The sequence below is a fragment of the Salmo salar genome, chromosome 07 (assembly GCF_965601325.2).
Source record: "Salmo salar chromosome 07, fSalSal1, whole genome shotgun sequence".
In the NCBI taxonomy this organism is placed as follows: domain Eukaryota; kingdom Metazoa; phylum Chordata; class Actinopteri; order Salmoniformes; family Salmonidae; genus Salmo; species Salmo salar.
In genome coordinates, this window is record NC_138297.1 from 57,393,354 (window position 1) to 57,409,484 (window position 16,131).

At 44.6% G+C, this 16,131-nt stretch overlaps 1 protein-coding gene across 1 annotated transcript in view; it reads right to left on the reverse strand.

Moving 5' to 3' along the window:
* LOC106595617 (voltage-dependent calcium channel subunit alpha-2/delta-1) overlaps positions 1–16,131 on the reverse strand; it is a 185,869-nt gene that overhangs the window by 46,116 nt on the left and 123,622 nt on the right. The window contains exons 10-15 of the mRNA XM_045722235.2: positions 15,717–15,816; positions 3,600–3,758; positions 2,350–2,460; positions 1,677–1,755; positions 1,345–1,394; positions 999–1,088 (exon numbers count right to left, since the gene is read on the reverse strand). Of these exons, the coding sequence (XP_045578191.1) occupies positions 999–1,088; positions 1,345–1,394; positions 1,677–1,755; positions 2,350–2,460; positions 3,600–3,758; positions 15,717–15,816 (589 nt within the window). The remainder of the gene's footprint in view (positions 1–998; positions 1,089–1,344; positions 1,395–1,676; positions 1,756–2,349; positions 2,461–3,599; positions 3,759–15,716; positions 15,817–16,131) is intronic.

The window sequence follows — 16,131 nt, forward strand, 5'->3', positions numbered from 1 at the left end:
ACTCTGGTACACTTTAATGTAAACTTGATCCCAACCCTGGTACACTTTAATGTAAACTGGATCCCAACCCTGGTACACTTTAATGTAAACTGGATCCCAACCCTGGTACACTTTAATGTAAACTGGATCCCAACCCTGGTACACTTTAATGTAAACTGGATCCCAACCCTGGTACACTTTAATGTAAACTTGATCCCAACCCTGGTACACTTTAATGTAAACTGGATCCCAACCCTGGTACACTTTAATGTAAACTGGATCCCAACCCTGGTACACTTTAATGTAAACTGGATCCCAACCCTGGTACACTTTAATGTAAACTGGATCCCAACCCTGGTACACTTTAATGTAAACTTGATCCCAACCCTGGTACACTTTAATGTAAACTTGATCCCAACCCTGGTACACTTTAATGTAAACTTGACCCCAACCCTGCTACACTTTAAAAACCCAATAATGTTGTGGGTCCATCAGACAAATGTTGTGGGTCCATCAATAACAAAAACATGAACACCACACAAGGGTTAATGGAATTATTAGTATAAAAGTGTACTGTAGGATTTGTTTTGAACCATTTCAACCTGTATTCCTATATTTCCTGTATAGCTAGGCTGTCTGAACAGTGACATGATCAGCCTGAAAGTCTGAGGGAATTGAATTCGAGTTGGAATTTGTGGAATTGTTGGGGATAATATTGAATTAGGGAATTGACTTCTTGGAATTTGGAATTGAGAGGAATTGAATTATCTCTGAATTCAAAGACTGACCTGTATTTTGAATTTAATTCAATGGAATTTATAGGGAGAGAGAGAATTGAACTAGAATTGCATTTATGGAATTATCTCCAACCCTGAAGTGTACACACTTCACCTATCCTCACTGTAACCATTCAGAATACAACTTCACACTATTTCTGATACTGTGCTGTAACTATATTCACACCACTGCTGTTCATATTTCATCCCCTGTTCAATATTGTGTCAGTTGGTGTAACGTACCAGTGCGTCCTGGTAAACGTTGGTCCATTGAACCTGCTTGGCCTTGTTGTTTGCTTTGACCATGGGCCTTCCCAGTACATCCAGGTACTCCTGTTGTGTGTGAGAGAGGAATCAGACCAAACCAATCAAACAATCACTACTGTACATTGAATAGCGTGACTATATAGAGAGGTGTATCATATGTCCACAAGAGGGCATCAGACACAAACTCTAAAGAACTGTAGAAACGCTGCACAGCATTATTACTACAGGCCAGATTTACTGACCATTTGCACCAAAGCAAGATCTGCATCTTATAGTTGAGTTTAGACTTCAGTGTTTTAAGATCTATTTGATCACTGTTTACCTGAGTGTTGATCCTGATAGCACCGATGGAGGGGATTTCATAATAGTACCCTGGAACACAAGTATTTCACCTTTACACGTCATCATCTACAATATAACATACCAGGACACAGCATGGTAGACTTTGGCTCTGATTGAATTCCATGACAATGCATCCTTCCTTGTTCTCTTCCTGGAAGTAGTCACTTATCTGACATGGTCTGGTCCTACTGTAAAAGCATTAGTGTGGACACATTGCTTTTCCTAATCTAATCATATCAAATAGGGAGGAAGGACGTAGTATTCAGGCAGGGCCATGACGTATGTGTGTTTGCGTGCGCGTGTGTTCTGTACCTTTGTTGGTGCAGGCCATCCACTGGATTGGTCCTTTGTCATAGTTGTGTTGGCCCACTGAGAACGTGAATATCCGCACCTAAAGGGTCAACATAGGGTTAAGGGTCAATAGATGTAACATGTATGTATCTGTGTACAGTATGTTTCAGTGTATGCATATGACTTGTATATCTCTACAGTATGTATATGTTGGTGTGTATTATCTAGCAAGAGATGGGAACACTAGTCCACCCGTTGCCCTGGGATTTCTACACTCTGCTTACCAAACACATTTACACAGTATACGGCCGATTATGAACAAATATACACACCTCAGGAGGCTGGTGAGGGGAGGACGGCTCATAACAATGACTGGAATGGAGTGACTGGAATGGTATCAGACACTAGGAAAATATGTATTTGATGTGTTCGAATACCATTCCATGGATTCTGTTGCAGCCATTACCATGAGTCCGTCCTCCCCAATTAAGGTGCAACCAGCCCCCTGTGATACACACATCTGTATCATTGAGTAATTGAAGCGCTTTGATTTATGCACGACAGAATGCATTCTGTAGCAGCAACTCCTCTGATGGAGATCTTCCCCAGGATCATGTAAACTACCCACAGAACCTCCTCTTCCTGAGGGTTCCTTATGTCTGTGTGTAGGAGACGTCTCTATCTCGCAACCAACCTTTTTGTCAGCGTTGTACTTCTGGAAGATCTCCTGGGCCCTCTCCTCTCCTCCGTCAGTGAACAGCATGATGATCTTGTTACACAACGCCCTGCCCTGGGTCACGTTCAACTAGAGAGATAGAGAGGGGAATGACGGAGGGGGGATAGAAAGAGTGGGGAGAGGAGGGGGGGAGTGGGGACACAGCACAGAGAGAGAACGAGAGAGGACGAGTAGGGACACAGAGACGAGGAGGGTTGGGGGGTGAGAGAAAACAACACAACATACATTTTATGTAATTTAAATGACTAAAGCACAGTGATTAGGTTTACGATGCACTGTGTATTTACAAACCATCAGAAAATAAATCAGTTATTGAAAGATCATTTTTTGCGTCTTCAACCAATATTTCCCCAGGTCTTGTATTTGTTGTACTCAAACTAAATGACTTTTAGGATGGGACAATGAAGATTTATTGAATTGAAGAGGTCAGACCTGGACAAAACACTGCCAATTAAATCCACTTATTTTCCTTTCAATAAACTTCATTCTAAGAGTGCTGACCTTCCTTTTTACAAACATTTAATTTCATTTATGAAAGTGGGCACCCCATCAAAATAAGGTTTGATGGAAAAAGGTTTAATGTTTCGCCATCAGGGTCCTATTTATTAGGAACCAAATGGAGGAAAACGGACTGAAACAGGGAGAGAGACTACCTGAATTTGTCCAATAACAAACGTTTTGCTACGGTGTGCCCAAATGAATTACGACCCAAGTGATTGAAACAAATAGAAGAGTGAAATGGCCAAAATCGCCAGCAGATGGCGATAAGTGACAACAATAACAGGTGGTCTCCTCTGGGGCGACTACTAGTACAATAGCTTGTTTCCATTGTTATTCTCATCATTCAAGCTAATCTAATGTCTCAGTTTCATCGAGTTACATCAACCACGTGGGCTAATGAAAAACAGGGAAAACCCAGGCGACACAAAGTCTGAAGAGTTGGAATGGAAAAATTCAAGGGATATGTTTAATGTTTTGTAGACACACTGGTCATGCCTCTCTCCCTCCCTCTTCTCTCCCTCGCACTTTCTCGCTCACTCTCTTGAACGCACTCACACACGCCACACCACAGTCCCTCCTAACTGGCACTCACACACGCCACACCACAGTCCCTCCTAACTGGCACTCAACCTCATGCACACACGCATGTACGTGCATACATTCAAACAGTAAACTATAGCACACACACACACTCTCTCATCCCCTACCGATGAGAGCTGCTCGAAGGCCAACTCGAAGCCGCCTTTGTAGTTGGTGATGCCCTTGGCTGAGATGTTCCGCACAGCATCCTTCAGGAACCTCTTGTTCCTCACGTTGGCCTGGACCAGGTTCTGAAAGCACGCCGCCTTCACCGCTTTATCATTGAACTGTAGCAGACAGATAGACAGAGGGAGGGGGAGGGAGAGAGAGAGGAGGGATGAGTTGTTAAATTATCATCGAACTGAATGAGAGACAGAAAGAGAAATAGAAAAGTCACCCGCTGAGACAGAGGATGAGCCATACACATACATTCCTACACACCCACACACATGACAGGGATTTTAAGGCTCTGTGTTTTAAGGCATTGATGTTTGGTACAGTCTGTGGTTAGAAATACTAATATTAGTCATTTGAAAGGAGCACTGATATCATTCTGTCCACATTTACATACACAAGAAAAGATCACTGCTACACACACTCCAGTTACAGAGATCACTGCTACACACACTCCAGTTACAGAGATCACTGCTACACACACTCCAGTTACAAAGATCACTGCTACAGACACTCCAGTTACAGAGATCACTGCTACAGACACTCCAGTTACAGAGATCACTGCTACAGACACTCCAGTTACAGAAACCACTGCTACAGACACTCCAGTTACAGAGATCACTGCTACAGACACTCCAATTACAGAGATCACTGCTACAGACACTCCAATTACAGAGATCACTGCTACAGACACTCCAATTACAGAGATCACTGCTACAGACACTCCAGTTACAGAGATCACTGCTACAGACACTCCAATTACAGAGATCACTGCTACAGACACTCCAGTTACAGAAACCACTGCTACAGACACTCCAATTACAGAGATCACTGCTACAGACACTCCAATTACAGAGATCACTGCTACAGACACTCCAATTACAGAGATCACTGCTACAGACACTCCAATTACAGAGATCACTGCTACAGACACTCCAGTTACAGAGATCACTGCTACAGACACTCCAGTTACAGAGATCACTGCTACAGACACTCCAGTTACAGAAATCACTGCTACAGACACTCCAATTACAGAAATCACTGCTACAGACACTCCAGTTACAGAGATCACTGCTACAGACACTCCAGTTACAGAGATCACTGCTACAGACACTCCAGATACAGAGATCACTGCTACACACACTCCAGATACAGAGATCACTGCTACAGACACTCCAGTTACAGAGATCACTGCTACACACACTCCAGAGACAGAGATCACTGCTACAGACACTCCAGTTACAGAGATCACTGCTACAGACACTCCAGTTACAGAGATCACTGCTACAGACACTCCAGTTACAGAGATCACTGCTACACACACTCCAGATACAGAGATCACTGCTACAGACACTCCAGTTACATAAATCACTGCTACACACACTCCAGTTACAGAGATCACTGCTACACACACTCCAGATACAGAGATCACTGCTACAGACACTCCAGATACGGAGATCACTGCTACAGACACTCCAGTTACAGAAATCACTGCTACACACACTCCAGATACAGAGATCACTGCTACAGACACTCCAGTTACAGAGATCACTACTACACACACCCCAGATACAGAAATCACTGCTACACACACTCCAGTTACAGAGATCACTGCTACAGACACTCCAGTTACAGAGATCACTGCTACACACACTCCAGTTACAGAGATGACTGCTACAGACACTCCAGTTACAGAGATCACTGCTACAGACACTCCAGTTACAGAGATCACTGCTACAGACACTCCAATTACAGAGATCACTGCTACAGACACTCCAATTACAGAGATCACTGCTACAGACACTCCAATTACAGAGATCACTGCTACAGACACTCCAATTACAGAGATAACTGCTACAGACACTCCAATTACTGAGATCACTGCTACAGACACTCCAATTACAGAGATCATAGCTACAGACACTCCAATTACAGAAATCACTGCTACAGACACTCCAATTACAGAGATCACTGCTACAGACACTGCAATTACAGAGATAACTGCTACAGACACTCCAATTACAGAGATCACTGCTACAGACACTCCAGATACAGAAATCACTGCTACAGACACTCCAATTACAGAAATCACTGCTACAGACACTCCAGTTACAGAGATCACTGCTACAGACACTCCAGTTACAGAGATCACTGCTACAGACACTCCAGAAACAGAAATCACTGCTACAGACACTCCAGATACAGAAATCACTGCTACAGACACTCCAGTTACAGAGATCACTGCTACAGACACTCCAATTACAGAGATCACTGCTACAGACACTCCAGTTACAGAAATCACTGCTACAGACACTCCAATTACAGAGACCACTGCTACAGACACTCCAGTTACAGAGATCACTGCTACAGACACTCCAGTTAGAGATCACTGCTACAGACACTCCAATTACAGAGATCACTGCTACAGACACTCCAGATACGGAAATCACTGCTACAGACACTCCAATTACAGAAATCACTGCTACAGACACTCCAGTTACAGAGATCACTGCTACAGACACTCCAGTTACAGAGATCACTGCTACAGACACTCCAGATACAGAGATCACTGCTACACACACTCCAGATACAGAGATCACTGCTACAGACACTCCAGTTACAGAAATCACTGCTACACACACTCCAGTTACAGAGATCACTGCTACACACACTCCAGTTACAGAGATCACTGCTACAGACACTCCAGATACAGAGATCACTGCTACAGACACTCCAGTTACAGAGATCACTGCTACACACACTCCAGTTACAGAGATCACTGCTACAGACACTCCAGTTACAGAGATCACTGCTACACACACCCCAGATACAGAAATCACTGCTACACACACTCCAGTTACAGAGATCACTGCTACAGACACTCCAGTTACAGAGATCACTGCTACAGACACTCCAGTTACAGAGATCACTGCTACAGACACTCCAGTTACAGAGATCACTGCTACAGACACTCCAGTTACAGAAATCACTGCTACAGACACTCCAGTTACAGAGATCACTGCTACACACACTCCAGTTACAGAGATGACTGCTACAGACACTCCAGTTACAGAGATCACTGCTACAGACACTCCAGTTACAGAGATCACTGCTACAGACACTCCAATTACAGAGATCACTGCTACAGACACTCCAATTACAGAGATCACTGCTACAGACACTCCAATTACAGAGATCACTGCTACAGACACTCCAATTACAGAGATCACTGCTACAGACACTCCAATTACAGAGATCACTGCTACAGACACTCCAATTACAGAGATCACTGCTACAGACACTCCAATTACAGAGATCACTGCTACAGACACTCCAATTACAGAGATCACTGCTACATACACTCCAGTTACAGAGATCACTGCTACACACACTCCAGTTACAGAAATCACTGCTACAGACACTCCAGTTACAGAGATCACTGCTACACACACTCCAGATACAGAGATCACTGCTACAGACACTCCAATTACAGAGATCACTGCTACAGACACTCCAGTTACAGAGATCACTGCTACAGACACTCCAGTTACAGAGATCACTGCTACACACACTCCAGATACAGAGATCACTGCTACAGACACTCCAGTTACAGAGATCACTACTACACACACCCCAGATACAGAAATCACTGCTACACACACTCCAGTTACAGAGATCACTGCTACAGACACTCCAGTTACAGAGATCACTGCTACAGACACTCCAATCACAGAGATCACTGCTACAGACACTCCAGTTACAGAGACTCACTGCTACATACACTCCAGTTACAGAGATCACTGCTACACACACTCCAGTTACAGAAATCACTGCTACAGACACTCCAGTTACAGAGATCACTGCTACACACACTCCAGTTACAGAGATCACTGCTACACACACTCCAGATACAGAGATCACTGCTACAGACACTCCAGATACAGAGATCACTGCTACAGACACTCCAGTTACAGAAATCACTGCTACACACACTCCAGATACAGAGATCACTGCTACAGACACTCCAGTTACAGAGATCACTACTACACACACCCCAGATACAGAAATCACTGCTACACACACTCCAGTTACAGAGATCACTGCTACAGACACTCCAGTTACAGAGATCACTGCTACAGACACTCCGGTTACAGAGATCACTGCTACACACACTCCAGTTACAGAGATCACTGCTACACACACTCCAGTTACAGAGATCACTGCTACACACACTCCAGATACAGAGATCACTGCTACACACACTCCAGTTACAGAGATCACTGCTACACACACTCCAGTTACAGAGATCACTGCTACAGACACTCCAATTACAGAGATCACTGCTACATACACTCCAGTTACAGAGATCACTGCTACAGACACTCCAGTTACAGAGATCACTGCTACACACACTCCAGTTACAGAGATCACTGCTACACACACTCCAGTTACAGAGATCACTGCTACACACACTCCAGTTACAGAGATCACTGCTACACACACTCCAGTTACAGAGATCACTGCTACAGACACTCCAATTACAGAGATCACTGCTACATACACTCCAGTTACAGAGATCACTGCTACAGACACTCCAGTTACAGAGATCACTGCTACACACACTCCAGATACAGAGATCACTGCTACACACACTCCAGTTACAGAGATCACTGCTACACACACTCCAATTACAGAGATCACTGCTACAGACACTCCAGATACAGAAATCACTGCTACACAGACTCCAGTTACAGAGATCACTGCTACACACACTCCAGTTACAGAGATCACTGCTACACACACTCCAGTTACAGAGATCACTGCTACAGACTCTCCAGTTACAGAGATCACTGCTACAGACACTACAGTTATAGAGATCAATGCTACACACACTCCAGATACAGAGATCACTACTACAGACATTCCAGTTACAGAGATCACTGCTACAAACACTCCAGTTACAGAGATCACTGCTACAGACACTCCAGTTACAGAGATCACTACTACACACACTCCAGATACAGAAATCACTGCTACACACACTCCAGTTACAGAGATCACTGCTACACACACTCCAATTACAGAGATCACTGCTACAGACACTCCAATTACAGAGATCACTGCTACAGACACTCCAGTTACAGAGATCACTGCTACACACACTCCAGTTACAGAGATCACTGCTACAGACACTCCAATTACAGAGATCACTGCTACAGACACTCCAGTTACAGAGATCACTGCTACAGACACTCCAGTTACAGAGATCACTGCTACAGACACTCCAGATACAGAATTACAGAGATCACTGCTACAGACACTCCAGTTACAGAGATCACTGCTACACACACTCCAGTTACAGAGATGACTGCTACAGACACTCCAGTTACAGAGATCACTGCTACAGACACTCCAGTTACAGAGATCACTGCTACAGACACTCCGGTTACAGAGATCACTGCTACACACACTCCAGTTACAGAGATCACTGCTACACACACTCCAGTTACAGAGATCACTGCTACACACACTCCAGTTACAGAGATCACTGCTACAGACACTCCAGTTACAGAGATCACTGCTACATACACTCCAATTACAGAGATCACTGCTACAGACACTCCAGTTACAGAGATCACTGCTACAGACACTCCAGTTACAGAGATCACTGCTACAGACACTCCAGTTACAGAAATCACTGCTACAGACACTCCAATTACAGAAATCACTGCTACAGACACTCCAGTTACAGAGATCACTGCTACAGACACTCCAGTTACAGAGATCACTGCTACAGACACTCCAGATACAGAGATCACTGCTACACACACTCCAGATACAGAGATCACTGCTACAGACACTCCAGTTACAGAGATCACTGCTACACACACTCCAGAGACAGAGATCACTGCTACAGACACTCCAGTTACAGAGATCACTGCTACAGACACTCCAGTTACAGAGACCACTGCTACAGACACTCCAGTTACAGAGATCACTGCTACACACACTCCAGATACAGAGATCACTGCTACAGACACTCCAGTTACATAAATCACTGCTACACACACTCCAGTTACAGAGATCACTGCTACACACACTCCAGATACAGAGATCACTGCTACAGACACTCCAGATACGGAGATCACTGCTACAGACACTCCAGTTACAGAAATCACTGCTACACACACTCCAGATACAGAGATCACTGCTACAGACACTCCAGTTACAGAGATCACTACTACACACACCCCAGATACAGAAATCACTGCTACACACACTCCAGTTACAGAGATCACTGCTACAGACACTCCAGTTACAGAGATCACTGCTACACACACTCCAGTTACAGAGATGACTGCTACAGACACTCCAGTTACAGAGATCACTGCTACAGACACTCCAGTTACAGAGATCACTGCTACAGACACTCCAATTACAGAGATCACTGCTACAGACACTCCAATTACAGAGATCACTGCTACAGACACTCCAATTACAGAGATCACTGCTACAGACACTCCAATTACAGAGATAACTGCTACAGACACTCCAATTACTGAGATCACTGCTACAGACACTCCAATTACAGAGATCATAGCTACAGACACTCCAATTACAGAAATCACTGCTACAGACACTCCAATTACAGAGATCACTGCTACAGACACTGCAATTACAGAGATAACTGCTACAGACACTCCAATTACAGAGATCACTGCTACAGACACTCCAGATACAGAAATCACTGCTACAGACACTCCAATTACAGAAATCACTGCTACAGACACTCCAGTTACAGAGATCACTGCTACAGACACTCCAGTTACAGAGATCACTGCTACAGACTCTCCAGTTACAGAGATCACTGCTACAGACACTCCAGTTACAGAGATCACTGCTACACACACTCCAGATACAGAGATCACTGCTACAGACACTCCAGTTACAGAGATCACTGCTACAAACACTCCAGTTACAGAGATCACTGCTACAGACACTCCAGTTACAGAGATCACTGCTACACACACTCCAGTTACAGAGATCACTGCTACACACACTCCAGTTACAGAGATCACTGCTACAGCACACTCCAGTTACAGAGATCACTGCTACACACACTCCAGTTACAGAGATCACTGCTACAGACACTCCAGTTACAGAGATCACTGCTACACACACTCCAGATACAGAAATCACTGCTACACACACTCCAGTTACAGAGATCACTGCTACAGACACTCCAGTTACAGAGATCACTGCTACAGACACTCCAATCACAGAGATCACTGCTACAGACACTCCAGTTACAGAGATCACTGCTACAGACACTCCAGTTACAGAGATCACTGCTACAGACACTCCAGTTACAGAGATCACTGCTACACACACTCCAGTTACAGAGATCACTGCTACAGACACTCCAGTTACAGAGATCACTGCTACAGACACTCCAGTTACAGAGATCACTGCTACAGACACTCCAGTTACAGAGATCACTGCTACACACACTCCAGTTACAGAGATCACTGCTACACACACTCCAGTTACAGAGATCACTGCTACACACACTCCAGTTACAGAGATCACTGCTACAGACACTCCAGTTACAGAGATCACTGCTACAGACACTCCAATTACAGAGATCACTGCTACAGACACTCCAGTTACAGAGATCACTACTGCTACAGACACTCCAGTTACAGAGATCACTGCTACAGACACTCCAGTTACAGAAATCACTGCTACAGACACTCCAATTACAGAAATCACTGCTACAGACACTCCAGTTACAGAGATCACTGCTACAGACACTCCAGTTACAGAGATCACTGCTACAGACACTCCAGATACAGAGATCACTGCTACACACACTCCAGATACAGAGATCACTGCTACAGACACTCCAGTTACAGAGATCACTGCTACACACACTCCAGAGACAGAGATCACTGCTACAGACACTCCAGTTACAGAGATCACTGCTACAGACACTCCAGTTACAGAGACCACTGCTACAGACACTCCAGTTACAGAGATCACTGCTACACACTCTCCAGATACAGAGATCACTGCTACAGACACTCCAGTTACATAAATCACTGCTACACACACTCCAGTTACAGAGATCACTGCTACACACACTCCAGATACAGAGATCACTGCTACAGACACTCCAGATACGGAGATCACTGCTACAGACACTCCAGTTACAGAAATCACTGCTACACACACTCCAGATACAGAGATCACTGCTACAGACACTCCAGTTACAGAGATCACTACTACACACACCCCAGATACAGAAATCACTGCTACACACACTCCAGTTACAGAGATCACTGCTACAGACACTCCAGTTACAGAGATCACTGCTACACACACTCCAGTTACAGAGATGACTGCTACAGACACTCCAGTTACAGAGATCACTGCTACAGACACTCCAGTTACAGAGATCACTGCTACAGACACTCCAATTACAGAGATCACTGCTACAGACACTCCAATTACAGAGATCACTGCTACAGACACTCCAATTACAGAGATCACTGCTACAGACACTCCAATTACAGAGATAACTGCTACAGACACTCCAATTACTGAGATCACTGCTACAGACACTCCAATTACAGAGATCATAGCTACAGACACTCCAATTACAGAAATCACTGCTACAGACACTCCAATTACAGAGATCACTGCTACAGACACTGCAATTACAGAGATAACTGCTACAGACACTCCAATTACAGAGATCACTGCTACAGACACTCCAGATACAGAAATCACTGCTACAGACACTCCAATTACAGAAATCACTGCTACAGACACTCCAGTTACAGAGATCACTGCTACAGACACTCCAGTTACAGAGATCACTGCTACAGACACTCCAGAAACAGAAATCACTGCTACAGACACTCCAGATACAGAAATCACTGCTACAGACACTCCAGTTACAGAGATCACTGCTACAGACACTCCAATTACAGAGATCACTGCTACAGACACTCCAGTTACAGAAATCACTGCTACAGACACTCCAATTACAGAGACCACTGCTACAGACACTCCAGTTACAGAGATCACTGCTACAGACACTCCAATTACAAAGATCACTGCTACAGACACTCCAATTACAGAGATCACTGCTACAGACACTCCAATTACAGAGATCACTGCTACAGACACTCCAATTACAGAGATCACTGCTACATACACTCCAGTTACAGAGATCACTGCTACACACACTCCAGTTACAGAAATCACTGCTACAGACACTCCAGTTACAGAGATCACTGCTACACACACTCCAGTTACAGAGATCACTGCTACACACACTCCAGATACAGAGATCACTGCTACAGACACTCCAGTTACAGAGATCACTACTACACACACCCCAGATACAGAAATCACTGCTACACACACTCCAGTTACAGAGATCACTGCTACAGACACTCCAGTTACAGAGATCACTGCTACAGACACTCCAATCACAGAGATCACTGCTACAGACACTCCAGTTACAGAACTCACTGCTACAGACACTCCAGTTACAGAGATCACTGCTACAGACACTCCAGTTACAGAGATCACTGCTACACACACTCCAGTTACAGAGATGACTGCTACAGACACTCCAGTTACAGAGATCACTGCTACAGACACTCCAGTTACAGAGATCACTGCTACAGACACTCCGGTTACAGAGATCACTGCTACACACACTCCAGTTACAGAGATCACTGCTACACACACTCCAGTTACAGAGATCACTGCTACACACACTCCAGTTACAGAGATCACTGCTACAGACACTCCAGTTACAGAGATCACTGCTACATACACTCCAGTTACAGAGATCACTGCTACAGACACTCCAGTTACAGAGATCACTGCTACACACACTCCAGTTACAGAGATCACTGCTACACACACTCCAGTTACAGAGATCACTGCTACACACACTCCAGTTACAGAGATCACTGCTACACACACTCCAGTTACAGAGATCACTGCTACACACACTCCAGTTACAGAGATCACTGCTACAGACACTCCAATTACAGAGATCACTGCTACAGACACTCCAGTTACAGAGATCACTGCTACAGACACTCCAGTTACAGAGATCACTGCTACACACACTCCAGATACAGAGATCACTGCTACACACACTCCAGTTACAGAGATCACTGCTACACACACTCCAATTACAGAGATCACTGCTACAGACACTCCAGATACAGAAATCACTGCTACACAGACTCCAGTTACAGAGATCACTGCTACACACACTCCAGTTACAGAGATCACTGCTACACACACTCCAGTTACAGAGATCACTGCTACAGACTCTCCAGTTACAGAGATCACTGCTACAGACACTACAGTTATAGAGATCACTGCTACACACACTCCAGATACAGAGATCACTACTACAGACATTCCAGTTACAGAGATCACTGCTACAAACACTCCAGTTACAGAGATCACTGCTACAGACACTCCAGTTACAGAGATCACTACTACACACACTCCAGATACAGAAATCACTGCTACACACACTCCAGTTACAGAGATCACTGCTACACACACTCCAGTTACAGAGATCACTGCTACACACACTCCAATTACAGAGATCACTGCTACAGACACTCCAGTTACAGAGATCACTGCTACACACACTCCAGTTACAGAGATCACTGCTACAGACACTCCAGTTACAGAGATCACTGCTACAGACACTCCAGTTACAGAGATCACTGCTACAGACACTCCAGATACAGAAATCACTGCTACAGACACTCCAGTTACAGAGATCACTGCTACAGACACTCCAGTTACAGAGATCACTGCTACAGACACTCCAGTTACAGAGATCACTGCTACACACTCCAATTACAGAGATCACTGCTACACACTCCTCAGTGCACAAATGTGTCTACTTCTCTGTGTGTGTGTGTGTGTGTGTGTGTGTGTGTGTGTGTGTGTGTGTGTGTGTGTGTGTGTGTGAGAGTGAGAGAGAGAGAGAGACTTACATTCTCACACACACACACATACACACACACACACACAAACACTCTTCAGAAAACGTTCCCCTCCATAACCTAATGAGTTGGAAGGGTGTGGAGACATAAGAACTGGGGGGATTGATGGAACGTTGTCAGATATCACCACAGGGGGACTTGTGTTTCTGCAGATCCAAATAAAGACTAACATGCTGGGGCAGAAGCAGAGAAATATTGGTTTGTAAATAATTATGGATGGAGATGTCCCCCGTCCCCAGCCCCTTAACTCCCAGGAAATCCACTTTCTCACAGAATTACCAATCATTGCAGGGACTTCTCTATTCATCTCCTTCATTTTAAATTCGGGAACTGGATAGTCGCATCTGTATTTCATCATTCCTCGCCATTCTCATATCGTCTTGTCTAGCTGGCGCTCACATGGGCTGCCGTTGAGTTGGTTACACATGCTCCGGATTTACGCTCTGATACACTTGACTCTGCTGAACACAGATAATTGTATATGGGCACACTGAACACACAGTACTATAGGCGCACACACACACACACACACACACACACACACACACACACACACACACACACACACACACACACACACACACACACACACACACAGTACATTCATGTGTAGGAAAAACTCCCTAGAAAGGCAGGAACCTAGGAAGAAACCTAGAGAGGAAGCAGGCTCTGAGGGGTGGCCAGTCCTCTTCTGGCTGTGCCAGGTGGAGATTATAAGAGTACATGGCCATTAAGGCCAGATCGTTCTTCAAGATGATCAAACGTTCATAGATGACCAGCAGGGTCAAATAATAATCACAGTGGTTATAGAGGGTGCAACAGGTCAGCACCTCAAGAGTAAATGTCAGTTGGCTTTTCATTCCAAGAACCCATTCCTCAAACACAATAACGACTAGCACAAAGTCATTGCATTGGTCCTATAATTATAATGGGTAAAGACCACAGTCATTCCATTCGTCCTATAAATGGCCTGCGTGTAAAGACCATGTTCTGCTAACTGCCTTGGATACTCACATAGACCACATTGACGTAGTCATCGTCAGACAGCGTCTCCAGCATCTCGTTGACAGAGGTGTGGATGAGCTTCAGGGTGAGGCCAGAGACACTGCCGCTCCTACGGACAGACGTTATAACCTGTTATTACATATCTATGACAGGGTTATTACGTGCCTATTACTACAGTGTAATGGGAGAATAACCATGAAAAACAGTCATTGTCTGGTTTGGAGGAGTGGATCAGTTTGAGCGTTAACTCAGACACCTACAGGAAGGAGAGAAAGGGTATTAGATACCACAGGAACAGGTTATTACCAGATGTTACACATCTATGACTGTGTTCTCCAGACAAATATGTGCTTGTTTGATCTGGATTTAACTTGAACTGGATTGCTTCCTTCAGCCAAGAGCTAAAATAGTCTGTTGTTGTATT